The sequence below is a fragment of the Diceros bicornis genome, chromosome 19, assembly GCF_020826845.1.
Source record: "Diceros bicornis minor isolate mBicDic1 chromosome 19, mDicBic1.mat.cur, whole genome shotgun sequence".
Classification (NCBI taxonomy): Eukaryota; Metazoa; Chordata; class Mammalia; order Perissodactyla; family Rhinocerotidae; genus Diceros; species Diceros bicornis.
This window is the reverse complement of record NC_080758.1, coordinates 15415797-15440912: the sequence shown is the minus strand read 5'-3', so window position 1 is coordinate 15440912 and position 25116 is coordinate 15415797. Positions and strand designations below refer to the sequence as shown.

Genomic DNA, 25116 nt, shown 5'->3' with positions numbered 1-25116 from the left:
CTGCCCACTCTGTAACCCAGGTTGTCCCGAATCAAGTTCCGGGAGGAAGCCAAGCGCCTGCTTTTTAAATATGCAGAGGCTGCCAGGCGGCTCATCGAATCCAGGTTTGTCTCTCTCCTGCACCTAGCAAGATGAGTCTGTGATCAGAGTGTGGGAGGTCATAGGCCATCTGGCCCACTCTTCAGGGCTCTGTCATTGCTTTTGGTGACAGAAGTGGGGCCGGCTCCCAAAGGTGGAACAAGGGCTGCGATGTATACCCAGGGGTTGATCCCAGATGCCAGTGGAAGTAGGATGGGAGGAGGGTGGAGCAGACACTTAAACAGCCTACCCTTTCTGTGCCTCAACTGGCAGGAGTGCATCCCCCGACAGCAGGAAGGTGGTTAAGTGGAATGTGGAGGACACCTTCAGCTGGCTGCGGAAGGACCACTCAGCCTCCAAGGAGGACTACATGGTGAGTAGCCCTGGTCAAGGAGGCCAGTGGAAAAGCTCTGTGGCCACTTCCTCCATGAGGCCCACTCTGCCTGCCCAGGCTGGGCAGGGCCCCACAGCAGCCTGTTCTTGTGCAGTACAGCAGACCTCTGACACTTATCGGTCCCCAAACTGGAGATGTTTGTCTAGGCTCCTGGCTTTCTCCCAAGGAACATTTCCAATAAGGTTCTTAATGGAATCTTGTGCTTGGCCACACACCATTAAGTAGCTGCCCTTTCAACTTAATGGATGTTCAACATCTCCCTTGAGTAGATTTTTGGAAACAGATTGACAACTGCCTTTTCTTGGGTGTGTGTGCTTATATCACAGTTAAGAGCTACCACCAGATCCAGTTCCCTACTTGAATGTGTCCAAAACAGTTCTGTTCTCTGGCCCAAACCCATCACTTCCTTTAACTCTCCACCAGCACTAGCAATGGGCTTTCTTTTCAGGACCATTTTTCACAAGAGACAAGGTTTCGCACTTCACGCTAGTAACTGTGTACTTGACACGTAGAGAGTGACAAAGGTAGGTGTACTCACTAGCCAGAGTGACTCATTTTCACTCATCACTTTCACACTGTGATTCAACAAAATTACAAATGCCTACAGTTATCCTTGCAAGTCGCTAAAAGCTCAGATTTCAAATCTGCAATGACCAAGGACCCCACTTTGTAATGGTCTGTCTCCCTAATAGACTATAAATGCTTTATAAGCGAGGACTGTGCCTGGTTTGTCTGTTTCCCCAGCAAGTATCATGGGATCTGGCACAGTGTAACTCTGACAGTAAGTGCTGGCATTTATGGGATACTTATTCTACGTCAGGGGCTTGGTAAGCCCTTAACGGGACTGATCACAGTTAGTAATCAAACTGCCTTGTTAGGTAAGTATTTTGTGTTCCCTTAACAGTCGAGGAATAAGATTCAGGACACCAAGGGATTTGTCCAAGTGACACAGTTAGTAAGTAGCAGAGCCAGTTTCAAAATGAGGACTGCTGGAATCCAGCCCTTGAGAGCCCTGATCAGGAGTGTCTCCTCCAGGATCGCCTGGAGCATCTGCGGAGGCAGTGTGGCCCCCACGTCTCAGCCGCGGCCAAAGACTCTGTGGAAGGCATCTGCAGTAAGATCTACCACATCTCCCTGGAGTACGTCAAACGGATCCGAGAGAAGCACCTTGCCATCCTCAAGGAGAACAACATCCCAGGTAGGGGGCCAGGTGGCAGGGGGCCAGCTGTGATGCCTTCACCTCTGTCTACCCAGCCCTGATTGAAAGGACAAGTGTGGCTAAGCCTCAAGGCCACAGGCTGGTTTGGGGAAGCCCATTTTTCCCAGCAGTGTCTGGGGCAGGACCTGCTCTGTCCTTTGGCTAGGGGTTCTCAGCACTCCTCTAGGAAACAGGGAGAAGTGATGAGGGGGAGAGCCAGAAGGTGGGAGAGAAAGACAGGCCAGGGGGTGAGTAGTTAGGTAGACCTGCGTTTACATCCAGTCTCTGCAAGCCTCAGTTTCCCCAGACTGAGGTATGATACCTGGCCATAGGATCAGATGAGGATTCAGTGGTAACTCAAAGTGCTTGGCCTAAAAAGGATCTCTAAATAAGATACTGTAACTATGATGATGAAGGCGGTGCAGCTCTCATACTTCTGCACGGCAGCAAGACCCACAGATTGGAGTCTGCGTACCTACCAGGCCCTGAGGCATGGCACAATGGGGCCTGTGTGAGTACAGAGCATGTCAACACAGGCCACCAGTTCTTGCCACCGCCAATTGCCAGGCTGTTTGCTTTGTTACTGAACTGAGCTGCAGTTTACTGCTCCATGGGATGAGACTTACCTCCTTGGTTACTGGGATGCGTGTGTGAAGCACCCGGCATGTAGTAGGCATGGAGGCTGTCCGGGGTGAGAACTGGCAGAGCCGGGCAGGGTGGCCCCTCACTGCTCTCTGTGCCCACAGAGGAGGGGGAGGCCCCCGAGGTGGAGCCCCGCCTGGTGTACTGCTACCCAGTACGGCTGGCCGTGTCTGCACCCCCCATGCCCAGCGTGGAGATGCATATGGAGAATAACGTGGTCTGCATCCGGTATAAGGGAGAGATGGTCAAGGTCAGCCGGAACTACTTCAGCAAGCTGGTAAGAGCTGGGGGCAGGGGGAGGCAGGTCCCCACAATGGGAGGAGTGAGGGCCAGATCTTTCTTGACCCAGAGGCCGCCAGTGATGAGGGAGTGAGGGAGCACTGCTGAAGCCCACTGCTTTCTGTCCCACAGTGGCTCCTTTACCGCTACAGCTGCATCGATGACTCTGCCTTTGAGAGGTTCCTGCCCCGGGTCTGGTGTCTTCTCCGACGGTACCAGGTACAGGCCCGGAACAGTGGTGGGGGCTCCTCTGGAGGGAGTGGGGAGGCCGAGCCCCTGACGCTGTGGCCACTCTGCAGATGATGTTTGGCGTGGGCCTCTACGAGGGGACAGGCCTGCAGGGATCGCTGCCCGTGCACGTCTTCGAGGCCCTCCACCGTCTCTTTGGTGTCAGTTTTGAGTGCTTCGCCTCACCCCTCAACTGCTACTTCCGCCAGTACTGCTCTGCCTTCCCCGACACAGATGGCTACTTTGGCTCCCGCGGGTGAGAGCCAGGGGCTGCTGGGCCCCCTCCAGCCCAGGCCCGGGAAGCTGTTCTCCAGAGCACAGGTCCCACCTTGGCCAGCTGCTTCCTAATGCTTTAGGGCTTTGGAGTCGGGCAGTCTTGGGTGTAGTCTCTGCCTTCACCCCTCAGCAGCTTGGACGTGTCGCTGAACCTCTGGGAGCCTGTGTGTTTCTCAGTGAATTAGCCCAGGTTTGGAGTAGAAACACCTACTCCACCTAATGGAGTAGGAACCTGGAATAGGTTCCAGGCCCTGAGAGGAATGAAAGGTGGTAATACAGATCTGAGACTTCACAGACTAAATGGGAGTGGTGGGGGAGAGGAGCACGGATGAAAAATGATGCTGTCTCCAGTAGGAAGATGTGGCCAGGCCAGCAGGAGGGAAGGCTCCGCAGCTGGAGACTTCCTAGGGGTGGCTTCTGCTGAGGTGGCAGCGGGTCAGAACTCGATTTGAGCTCCAGTTCCTCCACTAACCAGCTCGGTGGACTTGAGCCAGCAAGCCTGAGCCTTTCTGTGCTTATCCATTCAACCTTGTCCTAGCACAAATTAAGGGTAAAGGGTGGCTTCTGGCCTGACCGGGGCCACCTCTTCAACGTGGCTGCCTAGTGGTGGGGGTGGCACCTGTTTTTGGTTGAAGGACTGGGTCCTGGTGGGACTTCGAATGCTCACCTCTGTCCCCAGTCCCTGCCTGGACTTCTCCCCACTGAGTGGTTCCTTTGAGGCCAACCCTCCGTTCTGCGAGGAGCTCATGGATGCCATGGTCTCTCACTTCGAGGTAGGTGTGCTGCTGGGGGTGCGGGGGTGGCAAGCAAGATTGCCAGCCACCCGGAGGGCAGGCCCTGACGTCCACCCTATGCCCCCTCTCACAGAAACTGCTCGAGAGCTCACCAGAGCCCCTGTCCTTCATCGTGTTCATCCCTGAGTGGCGGGAACCCCCAACACCGGCGCTCACCCGCATGGAGCAGAGCCGCTTCAAACGCCACCAGCTGGTCCTGCCTGCCTTCGAGCATGAGTACCGCAGTGGCTCCCAGCACATCTGCAAGAAGTGGGTGCCCGGGGAGGGCTGGGGTAGGATTGCTGGGCTGATGAGGCCAGGCCGAGCCCCACCCTGAGCCGCTGCCTTTGCCCGCAGGGAGGAAATGCACTACAAGGCCGTCCACAACACGGCGGTGCTCTTCCTACAGAATGACCCTGGCTTTGCCAAGTGGGGGCCGACGCCTGAGCGGCTACAGGAGCTGAGCACCGCCTACCGGCAGTCAGGCCGCAGCCATGGCTCTGGCTCCTCTTCATCGTCCTCCTCAGAGGCCAAAGACCGGGACTCAGGCCGTGAGCAGGGCCCCAGCCGCGAGCCTCACCCTACTTAACACACCCTGCGGGGAGGAGGAGCCCCAGGGTGCTGGTATGGACTGCTGGGACTCAGGCCTTTTGGGGCTGAGCAGACCCCAGGATCCTCCCCCTGGGGTGGCAGTAGGACTCAGGCTGCCAAAGACATAGGAAGGTAATGGCTCTGCCAGGGCTCCCCCTCCCTGCCCCCAGCCCTGGACTTCCCACCTCAGACTCTCTCCAAGTCCCCTGTAAATAGGCCCCATGCCCTCCCTCCTTTTCCTCCATCCTGTTGCCACCTTGTTGCATTTGTAAAAGGAAATACAGAAACCCCCCCAAGAATGTGTGAGGGTCTTAAGGACAGAGAAGGCTGAGGAACCTGGAGCTGTTTCTGGGGCCACACCCCTCTACATCCAGGCTCACCGTCTCATGAACCCTGGGCCTTCACACCGCAACCCAGGGCTCTGGTGTCTCACGTTACCCTGCTGTTCCCACAGTTGGGTCCCTAGGGGGTCTGTGCCTGGGCCCAGCAGGTCTGAAGAGTGCAGAGCCGTGTGTCATCTATCTGCAAGCCCCAGATTCCCACAGCCAGGCCTGTGCTGATACCTCTGGGGAGCAGAGGGCTGGTGGCTGTACCCTGGTAGAAAGCTAGATGCCTGCTGGCCCTGGAGCCATCACAGTGGGCGGGCAGCCAGGTGTGTTTTAGTCAGGAGAAAGAGCAGCTCGGAGCCACCACAAACCTCAGGGTATGGCCCCGTGTAGATAAGCACCTGGCTGTGCTGCCCTCTGAGGATCTCTAGGCCAGGGGAGGAAGCAGGGTCTGACAGTGCTCTGTGGGGCTCTCACTGGCTCAGCCATCTCTTCTGGTATCAGGCGTCTGCCCTGCTGGTGGGCCACTGTACTTACAGAGGCAGGGCAAGAGGCCCTGTGGGGCTAGGCAGCCGCCACCTTATTCCCCCTTGTGGGTGTAACAGGCGGCTCCTTCCGTCTGCTTCCTAAGGCTTTGCATGGTTCTGTAGCAGCAAGTGGACAAAGTGAGCTGGCCAGGGCTGGACTCTGGTCCCTTTATTGAGACTGAGGGGCCAGTGGGTCCATCCAAACAAAAATAAATTTCTCTCCCAAAGCCTGCCTGCAGGCTGGGGCGCCCAGCAGGTCCTGGCTGGGGCCCATAGCTGTCCCCTAACCCCAGCAGCACAGGTCCGGCTCCCCTGGAGTGACAGGATGCTGGCTGCCCAGTATCTGGAAACCCTAGGTGGAGCAGGGAGGTGAGTCCCGAGGGGTCCCTCCCACCCCCAGCAGGGCTGGCCCCAATATCCACGGTCTGCGTTGCGCTCTTGGGGCTCAGTCATCAGCCAGAGTGATGACGTCGTACTCGATGCCCTGGTGTTGCAGCTGCTGGATGTGTTCAGGCACTGCCTCCTCTGTGCCAAACAGGCCCTGGGCTTGGGCCATGGCAGCATCAGCCACCGCTGCCGGGGCGGGAAGGATGGTGAGCCTGAGGCCCCAGGAGCTAGGCCTGGGCCCCAGGCCCCCCCTGGTCCTCAGGGTCCAGCCCCATACCTGTGACAGCTGAGTGTGCTGCAGCCTCAAGCTGGGCCTGTGTGACCAGCTGCTGGCCTGGGGACACAGGCACATACTGGATCTGGAAGGAAGAAGCCAATGAGATGTGGCCTTAGAGGAGTCCTGCCCATGCCCCCTCTTTACCTGGTCCCCCAAGGACCCCACCTGAGACTCCTGAAGGAACGGGGCTCCTTGTTCATACTGGATGTGTGTGATCTGGCCCTCTTGTACCTGGAGAGAGGAAGCCAGCAAGCTGATGATCCCAGAAGGAGGTCATATGTCCCTCCCCTCACTCGCTACCCTTGCCCCAGGCCTGGCCTACCTGGATGTGATGGCCCTCTGGGACCACGACATATTCCTGGGGGAGCAGGTGCTGGACGCCGTCCTGGGAGATTATGTACTGTACCTGGAGAAGGGTAGTGAGGAGGCAGGTGCTGGGGCCCCGCTCACCAGGAGCTCAGCGAGAAAGGCAGAGCAGGGGGCCAGGGACACCCCCATCAACAATGGCAGTTGCAAGCATGGCCCTTGGGAGGGGTGGTTTGTAAAGTACTTTTCCTCCCCAAAGTGGGCCTTGAGGGGAAGGGGCCACTTGTGGCCGAGGTGGTTGGCAGCAGCTCACCTGGTTGTCAGAGGTCACTAGATGCTGTACTGTCTGGCCGTCTGCTGTGGTGATCTCTTGGATGTAGGTGGCTTCCTCCTGCCAGGGCCAAGCTAGTTTTAGCCTCAGTGCTCTGTGTGTCCCCACCCCTGCCTGTGACCTGCCAGCAAGGCCCCCAACCCAGGCTCTCACCTGATTGGTCACTGTTTGCTCCTGGGCCACGATGATGTGTTCCTGGCCCAGTGCTTGCTGTAGCCGCTCAGGGCCCAGGACCCCGTGATTGGACTGGAGTGCGGCTGGGCAGAGAGGGGAGGATGCTCACTTGGGCTGCAGGGAAACCTGAAATGCCCTGGCCCCAACCCTGGCCAAGGGGTGCTCTCTGAGGCAGTGGCTCAAGTCCCTGGTCCACCCTGGGGCCCCAGGGGCAGCTCACTGTGCAGTGTGGCCAGTGTCTCGTCATCACTGTTCAGGATGATGGTTTGGGTGGGGGTCCGGGCTGGGGCCCGGGCAGTAGGGCTCCCTGCCTTTGTGCCTTCAGGACTGTGCAGCCGCTGGATATGGAACTTGAGGTGCCCATTCCGGTTGAAACTGAGGGGGAGGGAACAAGGCTCAGGGGGGGCCCCACCATGCATGCCCAGCAGCCCCTGCCCCCCGGTACCCCGCCTCACCGCTGCCCGCAGAGGTGGCATGCGAAAGGCTTCTCGTTGGTGTGGGTCAGCGTGTGCCGTCGCAGATCTTTCTTGTTCTTGGAGGCGAAGCTACACTGGCTGCACTGGTGGGGCCGCAGGCTCGAGTGCTGGGCCATGTGGGCCTGCAGGAGGGGCAGAGCCGGGGGCACCGCTGGGTCAGGACAGACGGCTCCCCACAGACACAGCTGTCAGGGAACCTGTTCTCAGGTGAAGTGCATCTGGGAGGAGCTGGTAAAAAGTACAGACCAGACCAAGATCTGGTGCTGAGAGGGACAGATAGCCACAGGCTCTGTCATTAAGTCACTTGGAAAATCCTGTCCTTGCTCAGACTCAGTTTACCCCATGCAACTTATAGGTTCAGATGAGGGGACCTCTGAAGGTCTCTTCCAGCCCTGACTTTCTAAGGTTCTGGGCCCTGCTCCCCTCACTGAGCTGCTGTGAGGATTCAGCGCGTGGTTGGATCTGAAAACTGGTAATCCTCCGGTGAACGGAGGGAGCCCCCCAAAACTATGTGAACCTGCCCCAGAACCAACCTCCCTCGCCTTCTCTACACTATCTCCCTGCCTCCCTTGAACTGTGCCCTCATGTTCTAGACCACCAGGATTTCCCCGAGCAGGCCTCACGCTGCCACACCTGTGTCTGCTCCTGCAGGCCCAGCTCAGCCATCACCTCCTCTGTGACGTCTCCCCCAGTACCCCATGTCCACGTGACCTGTTCCCTGTCTGTGCCCTGCCCACTCTGGGGACACTGTTGGGCGTTAGTCACATCGTCTGGTTTGCCTCCCCACCAGACTGAGCTCCCTGAGAGCTGGGGCCTTGCTGAGTCATCTCTGACCCTAGAGTGGGGAGAGGGCCTGGCTTGGGGAGTACTCAGTCAAGGTTCGTTACACAAATGAGTGTCAGCAGAAGCACAGGGGCAACACCTACCCGGACTTCAGGCCACTGGCGAGCGCTGAAGGGGCAGTCGGGGCACTTGAAGGCAGTAGGCCCGGCGTGGGCCCGTTTGTGGCTCTCCATCTCAGCTCGGCCGGGGAAGGCCTCGGCGCAGATCTTGCAGGAAAACTTCTTGGACAATACAGTGGGTGCAGAAGGTGGCGAGGGGGACACTACCCGGCCCAGGGCTTTGCTAGCTGTAGGAGGTGGGGAGGCAGAGCCCCGGGGGTCCCCCAGCCGGTGGGTCCTAGCTGGACATGGAAGCTCAGGGCCGTCTCTGGGCAGCCCCCCACACTGCAGCAGGGGCCACTTGGCTCCGGAGGCCAGGGTTTCTGGACTTGGGAAGGAGATGGAGCCATCTGCAGTCAGCTGTGGAGAGATGGGATCGAGGAGCATGAGGTACTGAGGAGGAAGAGAAGGAAAGCAGGGAAAAGGGGTAGGGGCTCACTACCCTAAGTCTCACTTCAATGTGGTGCAGCTGGGTCCCATCAGCTGCCATGATGTAGTGGGTGCCACCTTCTTTCAGGGAGTCGCTCACAACCACTGCTTGGGCTGCCTCCCCTGGGGGCTCCTCGCTGTGGGCAGAGAGGAGGGGAAGGGTGAGGTAGGGCTCTGGGAGGGTATGGAGGGCCACAAGAGTCCCCTTCCCCAAGAAAGTCATCAACTGAGAGGTGACTGCCACAAGTGGACCCGCCCTTTATCAGCTGAACCTCCACTCTCTCTTCTGTAAGTGGGGACCACGTGTCCAGCGTATCATCTTGCTCACATGTGTTAATCCCTGCCCCCTTGATGGGGATGGGGGGGGCGGTGAGGTGAAGGGCACCAGGGGTCCAGCCCAGGTCTGGGCAAGTGGGGCAGGAGAAGAGGACCAGTGGGGGAGACAGGGCTGACAAGCACCCGCAGCCCAAGAGGAGAGGGCAGATGCCGAGAGACTGGGCTGTCTGGGTGCTGGCCCAGGGATCCTGACTCCCATCCCAGCTCAACACCTGGATTCAGGGCTTCCTCAGATGGCGCAGGGGCTCAGTAAACATACACAATGTAAACATTTCTGCCCCAAACTCGGTCAGTGCAGAGGAAGTGAAGTGGAGCTGCCGGGCCTCCAATGCCGGCAAGGAGCCTGAGCTCGTCCGAAGGTCAGAGCTGGAAACCCCTCAGGGATCATCCAGAACAAATAGCACATGGGCTTTGGAAACCAAAGGGACCAGGGTTCAAATTCCCGCCTATTGCACGTCTGACCTCAGGCAAGTTACTAAATCTCCCAGGCCTACTGCCTCATTTGTAAAATGAGGGAAATGTGGATCTCACAGGAATGGTTTAGGTGAGTTCATGAACGTCAAGTGCCTGGAACATCTAAGTGGCCAAAAAATAGTAGCTCCTGACCTCCTAAGAAGGCTACGACTTTCCTACGGCCCCATCACTTCACATGTATTAGAATTTTGCCTCCTGCCAACTAGGCTCTGGTGGGCAAGGTCCTCATCTGACTCCCAGCACGCCTACAAACAGCTGAAGGGGGCCTTGCAGGCGGCAGGTCTCACCTGTAAGGTGTGCCAGGAGCTGATGTCCCCTCCTCCACAGGGGGTGCCGTGATGACACTGTAGCCAGCCCCACCAAATGGACCGGGTGCCAGAGTGATCTGCCGTAGGTCAGGGGGGCCCAGCTGGCTTTCAGCTGCCACATTGCCCCCCGGCTCTGCCACGTGGAGGGTGACCACTTGTGGAGCACCTGCTGAGGAGGGCTGCCCAGCAGGGGAGGCTAACTGTGCTTCCACATCCTCCGACTTCACCACGGCCACCTGCAACAACAGCACCAGGGGGCGTTATGAGCAGGGTCTGTTGCGGAGGAGCTGGGGTTTAAGGCCCTTCTCTACCTCAGGGCCTCACAGCTCAGCCACGCTCGTTTGCACAACCCTAACTGTGTGTTCTTTCTAAGATGCACTCTAAATAGACCACACAAGAATAGGGTAGAGTGATACTGGCCCCCAGGGGCATTGGGCAATGTCTGGCAACATTTTCTGGTTGTTACCGTTGGGGGTGGGGTGCTACTGGCATCCAGGGGGTAGAGGGCAGGATGCTGCTAAACATCCCACAATGCACAGGACAGCCCCACAGCAGAGAATCATCTGGCCCAAAGCGCCAAGGCTGAGAAATCTTGGGGTAGAGGGACAAGTGGCAAACTGTTTAAGAAAAACAAGTCAGAGCTTGACCTCACACTTTAGTCCCAAGTCTGCTTCAAGTGGATTAAAGACGAAAATGTAATAAATGAAACTCTAAACATATTAACAGAAAATGTGGATAAGTATTTTTATAATCCTGGGGTGGGAAGATATTTCTAATCATAAGAGAAAAAGATGCTAAAACCGACAGCGAAACAAACCATAAAATGAAATCAGAAAACAAAGAAATGGGGTGGGTATGTTAATTCATATGAAATGAAAGGTGGACTTCCCTCATATACAAAGAGCTCTCGCAAAGCAATAATAATAACAGAAAAATAAATACAGAACACACAGAGGTAAGTCAGAGAAGAAACCAAATGGTCTAGGAACATACAGCAAGAAGCTCAATCTCATATGTGATCACAAAATTATAAATTAAGACCATGAAATATGCTCTGTCACATGGAAGAGATTTATAAAGACAAACGACACCAGTGTTGGCAAGAGTGTAGGGAAATATATTCCAGTGGTGGTCATATAAATTGACATATCTTTTTATGAGGCTTGCCTTCATACCTTCGGATCCACCAATTCTACTTCCAGGAGGCATTTTTTTTAACTAAAAAAATGTTTACGAGCACCTGAAAATATATGTGGATGGAAGCACTGCCTTAATTAAAAACTGGAAACAACCCAACGCATAAAGGACTGATTAAATAAACTTGAGAACATCTACATGAAGGAATGAAGTGGAGATGTGGTACAGAGATACTAAGGGGGAGGAGGTCGGTCTGTGCTGGCCAGGCCCTGGCTCACTGCTGAGTGAAGAAAAGGTAGGCTGTCAATGAGCATGAACGGTAAGATCCTACTTTTTAAGGAACAAAAGGTCTCTGTGTTAGTGTGCACATGGACAGAACTGGAGAAACGCTACTAATCTGTTAACGGTGGTTATCTGAAGGAGGGGAGGAATGTTACTTTCACTTTCTGTATAGAACATTTCTTAATGTTCATTTTGATTTTTTACAAGCTTTTTTTTTTTTTTTTTTTTGGTGAGGCCCTGAGCTAACATCTGATGCCAATCCTCCCCTTTTTTGCTGAGGAAGACTGGCCCTGGGCTAACATCTGTGCCCATCCTCCTCCACTTTATATGGGACGCTGCCACAGCACGGCTTGACCAGTGGTGCATCGGTGCGCGCCTGGGATCTGAACCCAGGCGGCCAGCAGCAGAGCGCACGCGCTTAACTGCTACGCCACAGGGCTGGCCCCACAAGCATATGTTTTTGTAATCAGGAAAAAAAAAACCCCAAAATGCATGATACTGGTATGAAAACAGCAGACAGATCAATAGAATAGAACTTGTCTACAAACAGACTCCGACACATGTGGGAACCCAGTACATGAACAAGGGGACCTTTCGAACCACTGGGGAAGATTATTCAATATACTGCGTTGGACAACTTTTGGAAAAAAAATAAACTTAATCCCCATACCATTCTCCACACGCCAAAAATAAATTCCAGGTGAAGTAAAGATTTAAGTGTAAAAAAATGAAACTCTAAGAAGAAAATACAAATGAATGTTTATATAACCTTGGGGTGAAGGAGGCCTTTCTAGGGATGATACCAAAGGCAAAAACTACAAACAATGGTACATTTAACTAAAAATGTAGGGGCTGGCCCTGTGGCTTAGCGGTTAAGTGCGCGCGCTCCGCTGCTGGCGGCTCGGGTTCGGATCCCGGGCGGGCACCGATGTACCGCTTCTCTGGCCGTGCTGAGGCCGCGTCCCACATACAGCAACTAGCAGGATGTGCAACTATGACATACAACTATCTACTGGGGCTTTGGGGAGAAAAAGGGAGAAGAAAAGGACGAGGACTAGCAACAGATGTTAGCACAGGGCCGGTCTTCCTCAGCAAAAAAAGGAGGATTGGCATGGATGTTAGCTCAGGGCTAATCTTCCTCACAAAAAAGAAGAAAAGAAAAAAAACTAAAACTTCCATACAACCCCAAATGCCACAAACTAAATACGATGAAGACTTCCAGGTGCAATCCCAGGCTCCCTCCCCCATGGAGTTTTCTCTGTCCCCAGCCCCCAGCAGCATGTTACTGCTCCAAGTTCTTGGAATTTATGATCTCAAACACACACACCTTTTCAAGAGGCTGGGAGACAGGAGGCGCTCACAAGCTTCTCCCTGCCTTGGAGAAGCGCAGGGATGCGCAGGGGGAGGGGGAGGGAGGTTTGACGGTGACCCCAGGCGGCTGGGTGGAGGAGGAGCAGTAAAGATGATGGACTCAGGGGAGGGTGTGCTGGGCTTGAGGGGCATGGAAGGAGAGAGACGCCTGAGCTGGAGAGAGCCTGGCAGTCTTCAGGCTGGAGGAAGTGTCATGGAATGAGGGCACTAGGCTAGACAGGAAGCCAGTTCAGATCCACAGGCACAGGATGGCCACAGAGCTAGAGGAAAACCAACTGAGAACAGGGCCCCAGAAGCCACGGAGGCGTTGCATACCACTCAGCATGGCAGAGATCTCTGGCGACCCTGGAGAGTGCAGTGAGAGATCCTCTGACCTCCTTGGCACAGCTGGTCCCCCTCCTCTGCGTCTGCCCCCTGGATTTTAGTGGATCTGCACCCCGCCCCCCCAACTGGGAGCTCCCTGAGGGCAGGGCATGTCTGATTCATCGCTTTCCTCTACTCCCAGTGTCCAGTGCAGAGCTGGGCACCTAAGGTCACTGGGCAGGGGAGGAGGTCCCCAGGTGGCTCACCTGCAGGGCTGTGCCCCCCAGCTCCCGCTGAGCGCTCATGTTCAGCAGCAGATCCAAGGCTGTCTGCGTGGCCATCGCAGTTGACTCCTCAGCTCCTGGGTCGGGTGGGACCTGAGCCTTAGGAAGGGCTGGAAAACTGGCAAGCAACGCCACCCTCCCCATCCTTCAGCCCCCACCGGCATGAGTCCTGACCCTGCCCAGCACCCTGGGCTCCCACAGTCCCTCAGAGCTCACCTTGCTGGTAGATGATGGTGGCGCCACCCAGCGTGTCAGAACAGAGCAGTGAGGGGGGTTCAGGTGACTGGAAAGGTGCTGCCTCTGGGGGCATCTGTGGCATGGGGATATGGCCATGCCTGAGGGGGCTGCTCAGCTTCAAGTGCCATTTACCAAGCACCTCCTATGTGTCAGGCACTTTACATCTGTTGGCTTGTTTCATCTTCACAACCACTTTTCAAGGTATTTTCCAGCTCAAAGCCACAAATGAATTGATTGAGGCTCGAGGTGAACTACCTGGCCTAAGATCCCACAGCTAGTGAGTAGCAGGACTGGGACCTGAACACAAAACTGGCTGACTCCAGAGCAGCGGTCCATCTTTCGGGGTGGGTGGGGGGAGGCAACGTACTCAGCTACCAGACTGTATTTCTCAGCCTCCCTTGTAGCTAGGTAAAGTGTGGCCATGTGGCTAAGCAGGAGCTTCTGGTAAAGTTATCGAGGAAGAGAGATGGATAGATGGCAGGCATCCTTTTTACCCTTCTCCTAGCTTCTTGCCTGGGATGTGGCTAGAAAGGCTGGAGCTCCTGCAGCTACACTAGACCATGAGGCAACCACAAAGATGGAAGTCATATGCCTAGGATGGCTGGGAAAAAATAACTGAGAGAGCTTGGTCCCCGATGACTGACATGGAGCCACTACACAAACCCTGGACCGCTGACCTTTGGACTTCTTTCATATGAGAAAATAATAAACTATTATCACAATTAAGCTACTGATATTTCCATTCTCCATTACTGGCACTGGAGAGCCACCCTACTCTGCACTTAGGGCTGGCATATCTGTGACCTCAGCTGCTCTTTACCACAATCCAGAAAGGCAAGGGTCATTCTATTGTCCCTAACGTGCAAATGAGAACGCTTGGGCTGGGAGAGGTGACGCCACACTGCCACCCCGGCCCGTGCTCCCCAGCCCCTGCTGTCTGCTGCCTGCTTAGCTGAGCTCACCTCGGGAGGTCCTGCGGAGCTGGGGGGTGGTCCGGGGGCAGCACTGTGCTGCTGCTTCAGCTCCTCGATCTGCTGCGTCGAGAAGAAGGGGCGGCGGCGGGAGGGGGGCTCCTCGGGGTGGCGCCGCCCCCACTCCTCGAAGCTGCTGGCGTGTCGGCACCGCACGTGCAGGCGCAGATTCTTCTTGTGCCGCGTGCTGAAGTGGCAGTACTCGCAGGCAAAGGGCTTGGCCCCTGCAGGCACACGAGTGGACGCTTGCACCTGCCCACCTCTCGCCCGCCCCCTCCAGGAAGCCTTCCGCCACCCCAAGGACCTCTGCACTGACTCGCCCCCAGGGAGTCATTCCCAGGCTCAGGCAAATGCGTGCCGGTGTCCCTTCCGCTGGGCCGGGGCAGAAATGAAGCAGGTCGGCCCTCCGCACCCACAGCCTTCCTGTGAGCACCTGTTTCCAAGGTCACAAGACCACACAATCCTCTTATGACTCATCTCCCCCCAGGCAGACAGGAATCGGGCTAAGGGCGCCCCGGGCTCCCTGTCTCTAATCTCCCCTAGTGTGCCGATCAGAGGGCTGGGCCCCAAGGAAGAGAGAGAACCAACGTCTGTTTGAGGCCTTCCGTGGGCCAAGCACATGTCGCTGCCCCTGCCGCTTCATCGGCCAAGGGCGGGGCTATCCAAGCGCCGCGTCCAGTCCCAGCACCCCGCACAGACAGGGCTCCGGGAACTAACGGCACTCACTCATGTAACAACCACAAGGTAGGGCTTTCTGACTCCCCCACTTCATGGCTAGAGAAGGCTCAGAGAGAGCAAGGGAGGCCCAGGGCCACCTGCAGAGAAGCTGGAATCTGAGCTGAGGCTGGAGGGTGAACAGCCCCAGAGGGATTCCCGGACAACTGAAAGGCTCCAGATGCTCCCACAGCTGGGGCTGCCGGGGGGAGGAACAGAAAGGAGCCAGGCCTCCGACCGGGGGCATGGGGGCGGGGGGTCAGGCTGGCCTGACCTGTGTGCTTGACGGCCACATGGGACAGCAGAAAGTCCTCACGAAAGGTGCGATAGGGGCAAAAGCTGCACTTGAAGGGCTTGTCACTGACGTGGGACAGCTGGTGGTTCAGCAGCGCCTTCTTGTCCTCACAAACAAACTCACAAAACTCACACTTGAACCTGGAGGTGACCAGAGGGAGGGAAGCTCAGCGGCTGGGTGGGCTGGGGGTGCTCCAGCCACGGGGGCCTCCTCAGGGATATACCTGCGGTTGGCGACGGCCTGGATGTGCGTGAGCAGGTGCATCTTGAAGGTGTAGCGCTTCTTAAAGGACTTTCCACACTGGGAGGGGTCGGGTGAGTTAGATGGGGATCACCCAGGGAGGCCCCTCACCCCCGCCCTTGGCCCCACCCACCTTGTCACACATATGGGGCTTCTCAGTGCTGTGTGTCTTCATGTGCTGCGTGAGTCTCTTCTGCATGGGGTAGACACGGCCACACACAGGGCAGGGGAAGGAGCTCAGCTTCGGGGCCTGGGGAGGGACATGAACGGGCAGGATGGAGAGAGAAGGGGAAGGGGGAGGGTGAGACCTCACCTCCCACCTCAACCCCCCCCAAGCAGCCCTCAAGCAGGCTCCCTCCCCAGCCTGGGCCCCAGACTCACCGGATCCGGCCTTTTCTTCCTGGGAGAGAAAGGCACAGGGGTTACACCATTGCTTCCCCAAGGCCCCCCAGACCCTCTCGCAACCAGACCAAGGCTCAGCCCTGAGTGTCCCTACTCCCTACCCAAGCCCCTTTCTCTTAGAACGGTATTTCCCCAACTGGAGTTCGCTGGGGAAAATGCCAAGAGGCTGCTGTAAATAAGTTCTGCACTCAACGATGTCTGGGAATGGTACATTCTTTCTCTCTCTCAGTCACAAAATACATTTGCATTTTAAAGGCTCTGAGAAGTCCTGCAGGGAAGAGAGCTGTTGAACCCAGTGTTCAACCTGGTGTCCCTAATCTTATGTGGACACAGAACTCTTCCCTTTCTTTTTTTTAAGAAAACCTACGACCATCTTGGCTTTCCCACAAACACAGTTTGAGAGTAACTGTCCTCGTGGATCCCGTATCCAGCCTCTGCTCACACAGCACCCCTGTCACGCTAACTCCTTCCTGAAGCTACAGATCTAATCACATTCACTGAGCAGTCACTAGGCCCCAAGGATTTCTGTTTCTCCACCCACTTGTCCTAAGACTGCTCTCCTGGCGTGGGGAGAGATGGAGTCTGGAAGCTCTTCAGATCATTTACTGAGCCCCTTTAGGTACACAATTTCCTTTAATCCCCTCAACAACGACTGTCCCTATTTTACAAAGCTCACAGCAGGAAAGAGACTGAAGAGGGACCTCAAGCCCCGCTACTGGCCTGTTCTGAGCCAAGTGACCTGGGATGAATACGTGCTGCGAATGGGGCTGGCCCAGCGCAGGTGCTGGGTAGATGGGAACCATGGTCACCCCGCCCCTCCCACGCCCACAGACCGGTCCCGCCTGTGCACGGCCGCGTGCCGGATGACGTCCTTCCGGTAGACGCTGGTGTAGCTGCATTCGTCACACTTGTAGGGCTTGCTGCCCACGTGGTTGAACATGTGCTCCTGGGAGAGAGGCAGGAGGGCAGTGGGCTGGGGCTCGGCCTCGCCTCCCGCCCCACCTGCGCCCCAGCCTTAGAGCTGCCGCGGGAGCAGACTCACAGAACGAGGGAGGGCTGCAAGGGTTGGAGCCCAGGAAGGCTGGGGACTCTCCCAACGAGAGCACCCACTCTGCGCAGGGCCCCGTCCTGCCCACCATTTGACAGAGGAGGAAACTGAGGCTCAGAGTCAAGTGACTTGCCGAGGTCCCACAGTGACCTTGTGAACGGCAGCGCAGCTCCACAGCCTGCGCCCTCCCCACTGCACTCTGGGACACCCACTCCGGGGTTCCAGAGAACTCCCAGGTCACAGGGCCCTGTCTGAGGGAGAAAGCATTATGTGCAGAAAGCACAGGGGCTCTGGCCATCTGTGCTTGAGGGACCCCCACCCCCAACGTTGGCCAAGTTGCTGCCTCACTTTGGCCAAGCTAAGCTGTAGTCCTGGGTCAGTAAAGAGGACTCTGGACACCTACGATCTCCCTGGACTGTGTGAGGACACAATGAGCGCACCTACAAGGCCTGCGTACTGGACAGAAGGGCTCAGCGCTGCCGCAGGCCCTCATGGCATGTCCAGGTTAACAAGAAAAAGGAGCCCCTTTCTTGAGACACATTACTGCCACCTGCTGGAAAACTTTCTAACATACTAGATGACACCAGTTTTACTGCCTGTGCCGGCCTGTGGCGGCGAACAAGCAAATCTACGATGCCCACAAAGTGCAGAGCTCCCCCGGAGAAGTGATGCCACCGTGCAGTGCACGGCCTGCCAAAGCACCCACGGCGGCCCACAGTCGAGATCCTTCAGGGCACCAGCAACCCAGACGTGTGCCTGGGACTGCCCCCTGAACTCCACGGCCTCTCGCTGCCACCAGTCTGCTTTTGCTGCTTCTCCCACCCAGCCTCCCCCGCGTGCCCGGCGCCCTGCCCTCCTTGGCCGCCGCACCTTGAGCGAGGACCAGCGGCGGGAGCGATAGCTGCACTGCAGGCACTTGAAGAGCTGGGGGTCTCCCGCCTCGTGGGAGTTGACGTGGAAGCGTAGGTCCTCGTGGGACAGGAAGCGGGAGCCGCAGACGCGGCACAGGAAGGGCCTCAGAAGCGGCTTGGGCGACTTGTAGTAATACCTGCCAGGAGGGCGTTGGCAGAGGTGCGGCTGGGCTGGCGCCGCCCCGCTGCCTCCCTGACCCTCATCTCTCTGCTCCACGTACTTGCGGTATTTCTTGCCTAGGAAGCGCCTGGAGGGTCGGCCCCGGCGGCGGGGTGGGGCGTCGGGCTCGTCCTGGCAGGAGGGTGCCGCGTTGTCTGCATCTGACTGGCTCACACCGGGGTCCACGGGGGCCCTGTCGGCCTTGCCCATGGCCACCAGGCGTCCTGGGCCTGAGGAGCTGGGCGCCTCGGGGTCCTGTGGCTCCGAAGGGCTCTGTCCACTCTGGGAGCTCACCAGAGGCCCTCCTTCCACACCTGCCACGGACACGCCAGGTCATAGGTCAGCCATGGCCACACCAGGACAGATGTGGACAAGTGTGTACAGGCCAACCAAAATACTTGCCCCACACACTGTCTCACACCACTGATGGGCACGTCAGGTCACGGACAGACAGCCTGTGGCTAGAGGGCAGTGTGGACGCGACCCCTCCTGCAGCTGACATGCTGTTAGCACAGACTTAAATGACGTAAACATGACAGTCTGGAGCAGCAGTGACAGAGCTGGGCATCTCCTAGGCTCAGCTCCATCACCGATTTGCTGTGTGTCCTCAGGCAAAGCCACTCCTCTCTCTGCGTCTCATTTCCCCCATTTGCCAAACGGAGATGACAATCGCTGCTCTAGCGACCTCGCGGGAACATTCTAAGGCCTGGGGAGCAACAGTAGCACTTTACTGTTGGTTTTCCTAGCGAGGCTGGGTGGCTGGAGGGCAGACGGGAGGAGGGAGAAGATGGCACTCTACACACTCACAGACCTTTTCAAGTCTGAACAATCTGAACGTCTTACCTATTCAAAAACATCAATAGTATTTCAATATAACGTTTTAAAAACTAAAAACGATCCAGACAATGCTGGTAACATTCTGTCTTGATAGGGGTGCTAAGTCACACAGGTGTGTTCACCTTGTAAGAATTCACCGAGCTGTGCACTTAGGATAGGTGTGCTTTTCTATACACATAGCTCAGTAAAAAGTTATTTTAAAAAGGAGAGTAGGGGCCGAGCCGGTGGCACAAGCGGTTAAGCGCACGTGCTCCGATGCGGTGGCCCGGGGTTCACTGGTTCGGATCTCGGGCGCGCACCGACGCACCGCTTGGCAAGCCATGCTGTGGCGGCGTCCCATATAAAGTGGAGGAAGATGGGCATGGATGTTAGCCCAGAGCCAGTCTTCCTCAGCAAAAAAAAGAGGAGGATTAGCAGATGTTAGCACAGGGCTGATCTTCCTCACACAAAAAAAAATAAAATAAAAAGGAAAGTAAAAAATGTAATGATCCCCACAAATTGCATGTACAAAAAAAGCCACCATGCTTTTTTGTGTATATTTGAGCCTTAAAACAATTCTAGAAGGCAGGTGCTACTACCGCCTCCATTCATAAAAAGGGAACGGAAGGGTCAAGAGGCAAAGTAACACGCTCCAGGTCACATAGGTGGTAGGCAGCAGAGCTGGCACTCACACCCACGACTGGGTCTTTCCTGTCCCCAGCCTGTAGTGTTCCAACCCAGTGCACAGCCCCTCCCGCAACCAAGTCTCACCATCTGGGACATCCAAGGTCTCTAGGCGAGGCAGCTTCCGGGGCCGACCAGGTCTCCTTCGGGGTCTTGGTGTACTGGGAGTCGGGCGCTGGGGCCGCAGCTGCCGGCCCCGGGGCTCATCCTCGGCTGGATTGTAGTCGCTGTCCTCTGTGGGGACAGCAAGAGAAGGTGGGCATCAGTGCTGGACCCGCCCTTTCGGCCCTGACACCTTGCCCAGCTTCCCCGGGAAGAGGCCCACTTCCCCATCCCCGCCTACTCCTCCTTCAAGCCCACCAGTGATGCCTCCTCCAGAAAGCCCTCCTTATGTCCCCCTGGCTGACTGTGAGCATCCCTCTCTAAGCCCCTGCAATCCTTTCTCTGCACCTTTCCTGACACCTACCATTAGCTCATACAGCACCTTTACATGAATCAGTAAAAGGCACCCCTTCCTCAAGACACTAACAGCCACTGTTAGAAAACAGTTGTAATAAACACTCAAGCCTACAAACTCTATGACTATGCAAGATACAGTCTATGACACAGCGTCTGTGACAGTGCAGGAGCCACTAGTTCTATGCGGCTATCTGAGCACTTGAAATGTGCCTAGTCTAAACTGAGACATAACTAATGGGAAATACACATTGGATTTCCAAAAATTGGTATAAAAAATAAAGTAAAATAACCCACTAATAATTTTTTATAATGATTGTATATTGAAATAACATTTTAGATATATTGGATAAATAAAATATACAATTAAACTTAATTTCATCTTTTTCTTTTTTTTTTAAAATACGGCTACAAAAAAAGAGAAAAGTGCATCTGTGGCTTGCATTCTACCTCTGTTGGACAAATGTGAATGCAGCCCTCTTAGATGTGGTGCTCTTTTTCAGTGCACAGCCTGCCCAACTGCACACAGAGGTCCTGGTCCCAGAGCCCCAACTCCTCTGTCTTATACTGGAGGCACCCGTGGCTGTGTCTGTGCCAGTTCCTCTTCCTGGCTCTCCATGTAGGCCAGAGGAGCTCAGTATTTGTAGACGGGGTGGGGGTGGCAGGCCTGGGAGCCACAGTGGCCTACCCTCCAGATCATCAATGGCACCGGCATCTATGATGTCATCATCGTCTTCCTCCTCTGGCCCCTCTTCCTCCTGGGTCTTGGTCGAGGTGCCCCACTTCCGCAGACGTCCCTTCTTACCAGCTGCTGCTGCTGCTGCTGGGGCGGTAAGACAAGCTTGCCAGGTCTAGCTTTGAGTACCACACCGCACCTGCGCAGTCCCAGCCCGGCAGACTGCTGTCAACGCACCTGGGCGGAAGTGCCGCTCCCGCATGTGGCGCAACAGCGTGGCCTTGGTGCTACTCCGATACTGGCACATCTTGCATTTGAACTGCTGCACCACCACCACTTCCATCATGGCCTCCAGGCTCTGCAGGTCTGGCTCCTCAGCACCAGAACCCGGGGGCAGCTGCGCTGGGGAGCTGGGCCCACCCCGCGCCTCCTCAGGCGGCTCTAGGCACGTGGATGTGGACGTGGGGCCGTCAGCCAGGGCCTCGATGGCTGCCAGGCTGCGGGCCAGGGTGGAACTGCACATTGGTGAAGCCATGGGGGCACCTGGAGGCGGGTCAGGGAATCAGAGGGGAGGGAAGTGCAGGAGGAGGGTGGCCATGAGCTACAGCTGTTCCTGCCAGGCAGGCCAGGGGATCCTAGAACCCACCTCCCCATCAGAGGGACAGTGGGGACACTGAGGCCCAGAGCGGTAGACTGCCCGCCAAGATCACACAGGAAGTTTGTGGCAGAGCCTCCTCGCCTACTTCCCTGCCAAGTGCAGGGCTCCCTGGTCTAGCGCCTGCAATCTTACCATCGTCCGGTCCCTGCAGGATCAGGTACCGTGTGGTCTCGGCCCCACCATCCTCTGCACTGGTCACGGTGATGCAGCCTACGCAGAGATGTGGGGAGGGGATTCCCAGATGACAACGACAGCTGTCATTGCCCACACTCATTCTGGCTCACCCATGTGACTGAACCAGCCTCGTCGCTCCTCTGAGCCTCAGTTACCTCCCTCCTCACACCCACCCAGGGCAAGGCTGTTGGGAGGTCTGGTGTGTGCGATACACGGGCCCAGTAGCCAGCCCACAGTCACACAGATGCCATGGCCACCCCCGCTGCCCCACCTTTGATCACTATACCCGGACAGTCCCTTTCCTTCCTCTCTAAATTCCCCAAGGTTAAGGCCCAGCTCCTACAGCACTTTCTTAGGGTTGGCTTTCCAGATCATCCCAGGGCTTTTCCAGGTGTTATGGCCTTTATGTGCATCATTAATAATAGAAGGTACAGCGTGAGCTCGGGAGTCAGACCGTCTGAGCCCGTGGCCCAACACTTGCTGGTGACAGTGGCTAAGTTATCATACATCCCCTGTGCCTCAGATTTCTCACCTAGACTGTGAGGACAATAACAGCACCTACCTTTTGGGGTTACTGGGAGGATTAACGAGGTACCGTATGCAAAGTATTTAGAACAGACCCCAGTACAAAGTCAGGTATTACTGTTTCTGTATTTATTGAGTACTTATCACGTCAGGCACTATGCTAAGATCTTTACTGCATTGTCTCATTAAAGCCTCAGGTCATTTACCACTACGAGACATGGGTTGGTGTTCTCATGGCACACATTCAGAGTGGTAAGGTTATCTGCCTGAGTTTGCACCGCTGGTTCTGCTGAACTCCACAGGGAAACCCCTGTGAGGTGACTCTTGCCACCCTCTGCCTGACTCACTCTGGATGAGGTCGGGCCCGATGGTGGACTCGATGATCTTGTCGATGGCCGAGCCCAGGTCCGAGGAGGAAGCCGTGCAGTCAGACACCAGCATGTTGGGGTCTGGGAGTGCGCTGGAGTGTACCAGGGCTCGGGGGCAGCCTGTCACCCCTGCCACTGGCCCATGGGACACAGAAGATGAATCAGGGAGGTAGCCATGGGGCAGGGGGTCCGTGCTGGAGCTGCTCTCAGATACCTCCTCCTGGGGTACAGGAAACAGGGAAGGCGGGAGTTTAGGAGCCGAGGATGGGGCAGGGCAGGCTGCCACCCGCTAGACATAGCTCCTCGGCCCAAGGACATGGTGAGTGGAGTCACTCACACCCTCAGTCCCAGTGAGGACCAGTGGGAGAAGCCCTTTAGTCACAGAGCCCCCTAAGTCCCAGGATCCCTGGATTTGGTCAGGTAGGGGCCCCACATCTCCCACAACGGCCAGGCAGAGCTATTTTCACTGGGCTCTTGTATAAGCTATTCCCTCCGCCTGAAATGCCTCCCAGTATCGCACCATAGCTAACTCCTACCCAGTCTTCTCACTGCCATTTAGCTGGTACCTCTTCTAGGAAGCTGGTGCCCAAGTTAGGACCTCTCTGTCCTCAGTGCTGCAGTCGCCTGTGTCCCCCATCACAGCACCATTTACTCTGCAGTGTAACATCTCCCAGGTCTGACTGTACCCTCCATAAGGGCTGGGACCACATCTGTCTTGTCCCCTGCTATACCCCCAGTGTCCAGCACAAGCAGGGCACATGGTAGACCCATCTCTGCTGAATTAATGAAACCCATGGACCCCAAAGTAGGGGCCATTGTTGTGTACCTCTACAATGTGATATCTGGAAAATGATCACTATCTTCCAGATAATAACAATGCTAATGGCTAATACTTAGTGCTTATTATATGACGAGCACTGTTTTAATTGCTTTGCATATATTAATTCATTTAATCCTCACAAAAACCCTAATGAGGTATATTTATCATTGCTACTTTACAGATGAGAAAACAGAGCTAGAAGTTGGGTAGCTTGTCCAAGATCAGAGCCAGGAGGAGATGGTTTTAAAAAGCATTTCCAAGAGAATGTCTGCACAACAGAGACCCTCAGAAGCAGGTATCCCTGTTCCATTTTACAGACGGAAAGACTGAGGCTCAGAGTGGTCTCCCAGTGAATCAGAGGCAGACCCAAGAATTGAACCAGGACACCTGCAACTCAAAGAGTGTGGACAGCGGGTAAGACCACAGCCTAGATTTGAATCCTGGCTCTGTCAGCCCTCTGTGCATCGGTTTCCTTTTCTGTAAGATGTGGAAAACAGTGGTATGTGCTTTACACAGTATGAGGCTTAAACGAGAAAATCTATGTTAGGGGCTTGGCATGGTGCCTGGCTCACAGCAAACCAAAAACAAATATTAGTTATAAGCGAGCCTTGCTGGCTGCCTCCCCTTGGCTGCCAGGCACTGCTGCCTGCGGTCCCCGCCTCCACCCACGCCGGCCAGCACGGTCCATACCAGAGAGCTCCTGCCGCGGTCCGAGCTTTGCCCCACGCCGGAGTCGTCGGCCTCCGCTGGCCCCGGGGCGGCCGCGGCGTCGCTGCTGTCGGCCGACACGGCTTCCGAGGTGCCCACACCCAAGCCACTCTCAGAGGGCTCCTCGGGCCGCCCAGGCCCAGGGGCCGCGTCGCTACTACTCTCCACCTCGTTCTCCTCCATCGGCTCAGGGGGCCGCCAGACAGGGGAGCGCGGGGTCTGGGGCCTTCACTCTGCGAGAAGTGACGGCGGCTGGTACAGGTGGGCCACCTCCCCGGCCCCGAAAACCACGGCCCACCCAGCTGCACCCGTGTGCCCATTTCGCAGATGCAAACACTAAGTCTCCGACAAGGCAGGGCTTTCTCGTGTACAGAAAGGGGAGCTGCGGGAAAACGGGACCGAGAAGCCTTGCCTCCCAGTCTAGGGCCCTTTCCCATCCCCGGCAGGGTGGTCAATGGCCGGTACGACCCTTTCCTCCTCCCTTCCATGATTCCCGCAGAGTGGTTCGCTCTAAGGGCCCCGTCCGGGCTCAGTGGTTCAGCCCTTCGGCCCCCCGAGTCCCCCCGGGTGCAGGGTCGGTGGTACAGCCCACAGGCCCCCTGGGTCAGTGGCTCGCTCCCCCCTCCCCTGGTTCCCATGCGGAGGGGGCTGACAGCGACGGTCCCGGGGCCTGGCGACTCGGGGCTGTCCCCGGCGCTGCCTGCGCTCCAGGCCCGACGCCATCTTGCGGCGGCGCCGGTTTCCGCTCAGGCAAGTGCGAGAGCGACTAAAGGGCCTGGGACCCCGGGGCCCTGTTCGGACAGCCCCGCCGGCCCGGGACCTCGCCGCCAGGTATCCCCGCAGTGTGTCCCCACTCCATGACAGTGTGCAGGGGGGGCGACCTGACTCTATCCGACGCTCACCTGACGCTTTCGTAGCCGCGTTCCTCTCCGACTCCGGCATCGACGAGGTCGCCATCCTCTTTCCCCCGCTGCGGAGGGACCCATCGGCCTACCGTAAGCCGGAACTACTTCCTACGCCAACCCGGAGAAAGACAGATTTCTAGTGTGCCGAAGGTCGCTCCGAGGCCTTAAAACCATAACAGAGTCCGGAGAGAGTCTAGGATTTTATATGTCGCCTAGTATG

The 25116-nt window shown here is 56.5% G+C and overlaps 2 protein-coding genes across 6 annotated transcripts in view; one reads left to right on the top strand and one right to left on the bottom strand.

Annotated features, from left to right (window-relative positions):
• PCIF1 (phosphorylated CTD interacting factor 1) overlaps positions 1–5467 on the top strand; it is a 12502-nt gene extending 7035 nt beyond the window's left edge. For all 3 annotated transcript variants that reach the window (XM_058562589.1, XM_058562590.1, XM_058562591.1), the window contains 9 exons: positions 21–104; positions 352–451; positions 1508–1670; positions 2417–2589; positions 2724–2810; positions 2891–3075; positions 3775–3868; positions 3963–4138; positions 4226–5467. In XM_058562589.1, the coding sequence (XP_058418572.1) occupies positions 21–104; positions 352–451; positions 1508–1670; positions 2417–2589; positions 2724–2810; positions 2891–3075; positions 3775–3868; positions 3963–4138; positions 4226–4457 (1294 nt within the window). In that variant the 3' untranslated portion in view covers positions 4458–5467. The remainder of the gene's footprint in view (positions 1–20; positions 105–351; positions 452–1507; positions 1671–2416; positions 2590–2723; positions 2811–2890; positions 3076–3774; positions 3869–3962; positions 4139–4225) is intronic.
• Positions 5461–25116, bottom strand: ZNF335 (zinc finger protein 335). Of its 3 annotated transcripts, XM_058562586.1 has the most exons (28): positions 24894–25116; positions 23974–24224; positions 22443–22683; positions 21529–21606; positions 20976–21281; positions 20751–20885; positions 19694–19840; positions 18168–18420; positions 17906–18083; positions 16821–16933; positions 15967–15985; positions 15719–15835; positions 15569–15645; positions 15325–15485; positions 14328–14560; positions 13345–13438; positions 13111–13205; positions 9731–9987; positions 8659–8770; positions 8190–8564; positions 7243–7385; positions 7008–7162; positions 6767–6870; positions 6596–6673; positions 6299–6382; positions 6142–6207; positions 5977–6058; positions 5461–5885 (listed from the first exon to the last, which is right to left on the bottom strand). In XM_058562586.1, exons 2-28 carry the CDS (start codon positions 24172–24174, stop codon positions 5758–5760), a joined length of 4032 nt encoding a protein of 1343 aa, XP_058418569.1. In that variant the 5' UTR covers positions 24175–24224; positions 24894–25116; the 3' UTR covers positions 5461–5757. The 3 variants fall into 3 exon arrangements, with proteins under 3 accessions (XP_058418569.1, XP_058418568.1, XP_058418570.1); XM_058562585.1 differs by lacking the exon at positions 24894–25116 and having other exon boundaries at positions 23974–24867; XM_058562587.1 differs by lacking the exon at positions 24894–25116 and having other exon boundaries at positions 20751–20882; positions 23974–24867.

Bases quoted from the DNA above. Each gene is read 5' to 3' on its own strand.
- ZNF335 (XM_058562586.1), bottom strand. From the start codon at position 24,174: ATGGAGGAGAACGAGGTGGAGAGTAGTAGCGACGCGGCCCCTGGGCCT. The intron at 7,163-7,242 runs GTGAGGCGGGGT...CCTCCCCCTCAG, and splicing joins TGCCACCTCTGCGGGCAGCG to TTTCAACCGGAATGGGCACC. The intron at 6,208-6,298 runs GTAGGCCAGGCC...TCCTCTCTCCAG, and splicing joins CAGAGGGCCATCACATCCAG to GTACAAGAGGGCCAGATCAC.